This window comes from Petromyzon marinus, unplaced genomic scaffold (genome assembly GCF_048934315.1).
Source record: "Petromyzon marinus isolate PM22_M1 ecotype Great Lakes invasive population unplaced genomic scaffold, UKy_Petmar_22M1.pri1.0 PM_G_Scaffold_19, whole genome shotgun sequence".
Taxonomy (NCBI): Eukaryota; Metazoa; Chordata; class Hyperoartia; order Petromyzontiformes; family Petromyzontidae; genus Petromyzon; species Petromyzon marinus.
Genome location: NW_027422750.1, coordinates 1564794 through 1570793, shown reverse-complemented (window position 1 = coordinate 1570793; position 6000 = coordinate 1564794). Strand labels below are relative to the sequence as shown.

Here is a 6000-nt window from a genome sequence, read left to right as displayed (position 1 = left end):
GCCATAAAAACAGTTTCTTCCCATCTGCTGCTGGCCTGTTAACATTTTATCTACATAATGAAACCTTGCCGATATTAACTATGTTAACCTATTTGTATTTTTTATTTTTAAATTATATCTTAAAGCTATTTTATATTCGATATTTATTCAATTTTATATACTTCAGCCCCTTGGTGTTAGTTAGACTTTTAACCCTTATTATAATAGTAAGACTTGTTTAAAACTTATTTATGATTTTAGATTCCTATATGTTGAATGTATGCACCATCCTGCCAAAGTAACTTCCGTGTCGGTGTGAACTTTCATGGCGAATACCCTTTCTGATTCTGATTCATTCTCAATAGGAATCGATTCTAAACGCTCTCCTTTTCTAACACAATCGATTCTCATGGTAGGTATCCCAATGGGATTCGATTCTATGCGCTTTAAATCCCTGGCTAGATCGATTCCTATGTTATTAGACCAAATCGCCATAATCAATTCCCATGTTATCGAAAATGTATTCGATTCCATTTTACACTCACGACCAACGTCAATTCCAATGCAGTCCCAATGTGGATCGATGCCATCGGCAACATTTTTGACCACTATCGATTCGCATTTGTTATCCCCACAGGAATCGATCCGAGTTTTTAATTTAACATTGAATCGATTTCCTCAGTACGTGACTTGGGTGAGGCGGCCACGTGGCTGCGTGTGGAGTTAATGGCGATGTCGAAACTCTACAAACTTGGCCTACTCTTCCCCTTCATCCTGCCTCTCCTCCTCCTCCACTACCTCGTCACGTGCAGCAGCCACGGTGAGCAGAGCCCGAGGTGGTCGATAAATCGGGTGCCAGGTTGTGTGATTGTGGGGGGAGTGGTGGTGCAGTAGTTAGCGCACTGTGTGGGGAGTGGTGGTGCAGTGGTTAGCGCACTGTGTGTGTGTGAGTGGGGAGTGGTGGTGCAGTGGTTAGCGCACTGTGTGTGTGTGGGGGGAGTGGTGGTGCAGTGGTTAGCGCACTCTTGAGTGTTTTTTCCCCATCTGCCCAGCTCCGCTGTTCCCACTGAATGTTCGTTTGGAGTCTCGAGACCTCCTGGCGACCCTTTGCTGGGACCCCGTTGAAGCGGCTCCCAGTGGGGATGGAGGGGATAGACCCCCACTTGTTGATCCTTTCACCATCAACTCGACCACCACGACCACGACCAACTCAACGTTCTTGAATGTTACATACACAGTTCAGAGCAAACTGTGAGATGCTCACTCACTCACTCAGCCACTCACTCACCAACCCACTCACTCACCAACCTACTCACTCACCCACTCACTCACCCACTCACTTAGCCACTCACTCACCAACCCACTCACCCACTCACCCACTCACTCACCCACTCACTCACCAACCCACTCACCAACCCACTCACACACCCACTCACCAACCCACTCACTCACCCACTCACCAACCCACTCACTCACCAACCCACTCACGAACCCACTCACCCACTCACCAACCCACTCACCCACTCACTCACCAACCCACTCACCAACCCACTCACACACCCACTCACCAACCCACTCACTCACCCACTCACCAACCCACTCACTCACCCACTCACTCACCCACTCACTCACCCACTCACTCACCAACCCACTCATCCACCAACCAACTCATTCACACACACACGTCTCTCTCACCCACTCGCTCCTCACCACCCTCAACCACTCCTCCCTGTGTCTCTGTCTGCGCAGCTTCAGACGAGCCCGCTGGCAGACCGTCTGCGCTTCCACAACGGAGACACGGTGCGACGTCTCCTTGGCGCTGGACGATCCCTGTGACCGCTACCTCCTCCGTGTGAGATTCTCCTTCTCATCCTCGCCGTCGCGATCCTCACGTTGGGTCGCGGTTGTGGTCCTGCCCTTGATGGAAAGTGAGTGGCACGAGATTGTACATATGCCTGTGTCTCTGTGTGTGTGTCTCTCTCTCTGTGTCTCTCTCTCTTTCTGTGTCTGTCTGGTGCTCACTAACAGCACTTGCCCCAGGCTACAAGGAGGATCTTTGTCATCTTTGTCTGTGTGTGTTGCTGTGTATGTCTGTGACTGTTTCTGCCTGTGTGTGTGTCTTCGGCTCACAAGGGGAGATCACACAAACTCCACTCGCTCTGTAGGACAGGGGGAGATCACACAAACTCCACTCACTCTGTAGGACAGGGGGAGATCACACAAACTCCACTCACTCTGTAGGACAGGGGGAGATCACACAAACTCCACTCACTCACTCTATAGGACAGGGGGAGATCACACAAACTCCACTCACACTGTAGAACAGGGGCAGATCACACAAACTCCACTCACTCACTCTGTAGGACAGGGGGAGATCACACAAACTCCACTCACTCACTTTGTAGAACAGGGGGAGATCACAAAAAGTCCACTCACTCACTCTGTAGGACAGGGGGAGATCATCCAAACTCCACTCACACTGTAGAACAGGGAGAGATCACACAAAGTCCACTCACTCACTGTAGAACAGGGAGAGATCACACAAACTCCACTCACACTGTAGAACAGGGGGAGATCACATAAACTCCACTCACGCGCTGTAGGACAGGGAGCGATCACACAAACTCCACTCACTCTGTAGGACAGGGGGAGATCACACAAACTCCACTCACTCTGTAGGACAGGGGGAGATCACACAAACTCCACTCACTCTGTAGGACAGGGGGAGATCACACAAACTCCACTCACTCACTCTATAGGACAGGGGGAGATCACACAAACTCCACTCACACTGTAGAACAGGGGCAGATCACACAAACTCCACTCACTCACTCTGTAGGACAGGGGGAGATCACACAAACTCCACTCACTCACTTTGTAGAACAGGGGGAGATCACAAAAAGTCCACTCACTCACTCTGTAGGACAGGGGGAGATCATCCAAACTCCACTCACTTACTCTGTAGGACAGGGGGAGATCACACAAACTCCACTCACACTGTAGAACAGGGGGAGATCACACAAAGTCCACTCACTCACTGTAGAACAGGGGGAGATCACATAAACTCCACTCACGCACTGTAGGACAGGGAGCGATCACACAAACTCCACTCACTCTGTAGGACAGGGGGAGATAACACAAACTCCACTCGCTCTGTAGGACAGGGGGAGATCACACAAACTCCACTCACTCACTCTGTAGGACAGGGGGAGATCACACAAACTCCACTCACTCACTCTGTAGGACAGGGGGAGATCACACAAACTCCACTCTCTCCGTAGAACAGGGGGAGATCACACAAACTCCACTCACTCTCTCTGTAGAACAGGGGGAGATCACACAAACTCCACTTAGTCACTCTGTAGGACAGGGGGAGATCACACAAACTTCACTCACACACTCTGTAGAACAGGGGGAGATCATACAAACTCCACTCACTCACTCTGTAGAACAGGGAGAGATCATACAAACTCCACTCACTCTGTAGAACAGGGGGAGATCATACAAACTCCACTCACACACTCTGTAGAACAGGGGGAGATCACACAAACTCCACTCACTCTGTAGAACAGGGGGAGATCACACAAACTCCACTCACTCACTCTGTAGGACAGGGGGAGATCACACAAACTCCACTAACTCTGTAGCACAGGGGGAGATCACACAAACTCCACTCACTCTGTAGGACAGGGGGAGATCACACAAACTCCACTCACTCTGTAAGACAGGGGGAGATCACACAAACTCCACTCACTCTGTAGGACAGGGGGAGATCACACAAACTCCACTCACACTGTGGAACAGGGGCAGATCACACAAACTCCACTCACTCACTCTGTAGGACAGGGGGAGATCACACAAACTCCACTCACTCACTTTGTAGAACAGGGGGAGATCACAAAAAGTCCACTCACTCACTCTGTAGGACAGGGGGAGATCATCCAAACTCCACTCACTTACTCTGTAGGACAGGGGGAGATCACACAAACTCCACTCACACTGTAGAACAGGGGGAGATCACACAAAGTCCACTCACTCACTGTAGAACAGGGGGAGATCACATAAACTCCACTCACGCACTGTAGGACAGGGAGCGATCACACAAACTCCACTCACTCTGTAGGACAGGGGGAGATCACACAAACTCCACTCGCTCTGTAGGACAGGGGGAGATCACACAAACTCCACTCACTCACTCTGTAGGACAGGGGGAGATCACACAAACTCCACTCACTCACTCTGTAGGACAGGGGGAGATCACACAAACTCCACTCTCTCCGTAGAACAGGGGGAGATCACACAAACTCAGCTCTCTCTGTAGAACAGGGGGAGATCACACAAACTCCACTTAGTCACTCTGTAGGACAGGGGGAGATCACACAAACTTCACTCACACACTCTGTAGAACAGGGGGAGATCATACAAACTCCACTCACTCACTCTGTAGAACAGGGAGAGATCATACAAACTCCACTCACTCTGTAGAACAGGGGGAGATCATACAAACTCCACTCACACACTCTGTAGAACAGGGGGAGATCACACAAACTCCACTCACTCTGTAGAACAGGGGGAGATCACACAAACTCCACTCACTCACTCTGTAGGACAGGGGGAGATCACACAAACTCCACTAACTCTGTAGCACAGGGGGAGATCACACAAACTCCACTCACTCTGTAGGACAGGGGGAGATCACACAAACTCCACTCACTCTGTAAGACAGGGGGAGATCACACAAACTCCACTCACTCTGCAGGACAGGGGGAGATCACACAAACTCCACTCACACTGTGGAACAGGGGCAGATCACACAAACTCCACTCACTCACTCTGTAGGACAGGGGGAGATCACACAAACTCCACTCACTCACTCTGTAGGACAGGGGGAGATCACACAAACTCCACTAACTCTGTAGCACAGGGGGAGATCACACAAACTCCACTCACTCTGTAGGACAGGGGGAGATCACACAAACTCCACTCACTCTGTAAGACAGGGGGAGATCACACAAACTCCACTCACTCTGTAAGACAGGGGGAGATCACACAAACTCCACTCACTCTGTAGGACAGGGGGAGATCACACAAACTCCACTCACACTGTGGAACAGGGGCAGATCACACAAACTCCACTCACTCACTCTGTAGGACAGGGGGAGATCACACAAACTCCACTCACTCACTTTGTAGAACAGGGGGAGATCACAAAAAGTCCACTCACTCACTCTGTAGGACAGGGGGAGATCATCCAAACTCCACTCACTTACTCTGTAGGACAGGGGGAGATCACACAAACTCCACTCACACTGTAGAACAGGGGGAGATCACACAAAGTCCACTCACTGTAGAACAGGGGGAGATCACATAAACTCCACTCACGCACTGTAGGACAGGGAGCGATCACACAAACTCCACTCACTCTGTAGGACAGGGGGAGATCACACAAACTCCACTCGCTCTGTAGGACAGGGGGAGATCACACAAACTCCACTCACTCACTCTGTAGGACAGGGGGAGATCACACAAACTCCACTCACTCACTCTGTAGGACAGGGGGAGATCACACAAACTCCACTCTCTCCGTAGAACAGGGGGAGATCACACAAACTCAGCTCTCTCTGTAGAACAGGGGGAGATCACACAAACTCCACTTAGTCACTCTGTAGGACAGGGGGAGATCACACAAACTTCACTCACACACTCTGTAGAACAGGGGGAGATCATACAAACTCCACTCACTCACTCTGTAGAACAGGGGGAGATCATACAAACTCCACTCACTCTGTAGAACAGGGGGAGATCATACAAACTCCACTCACACACTCTGTAGAACAGGGGGAGATCACACAAACTCCACTCACTCTGTAGAACAGGGGGAGATCACACAAACTCCACTCACTCACTCTGTAGGACAGGGGGAGATCACACAAACTCCACTAACTCTGTAGCACAGGGGGAGATCACACAAACTCCACTCACTCTGTAGGACAGGGGGAGATCACACAAACTCCACTCACT

General features: G+C 50.4%; 1 protein-coding gene across 1 annotated transcript in view; it reads left to right on the top strand.

The window, feature by feature from the left end:
• The first annotated feature begins 661 nt into the window (after positions 1-661).
• The window catches only part of LOC142912129 (uncharacterized), a 206402-nt gene continuing 201063 nt past the window's right edge, over positions 662-6000 (top strand). The window contains exons 1-3 of the mRNA XM_076060447.1: positions 662-799; positions 1032-1230; positions 1729-1907. Of these exons, the coding sequence (XP_075916562.1) occupies positions 706-799; positions 1032-1230; positions 1729-1907 (472 nt within the window). The 5' untranslated portion in view covers positions 662-705. The remainder of the gene's footprint in view (positions 800-1031; positions 1231-1728; positions 1908-6000) is intronic.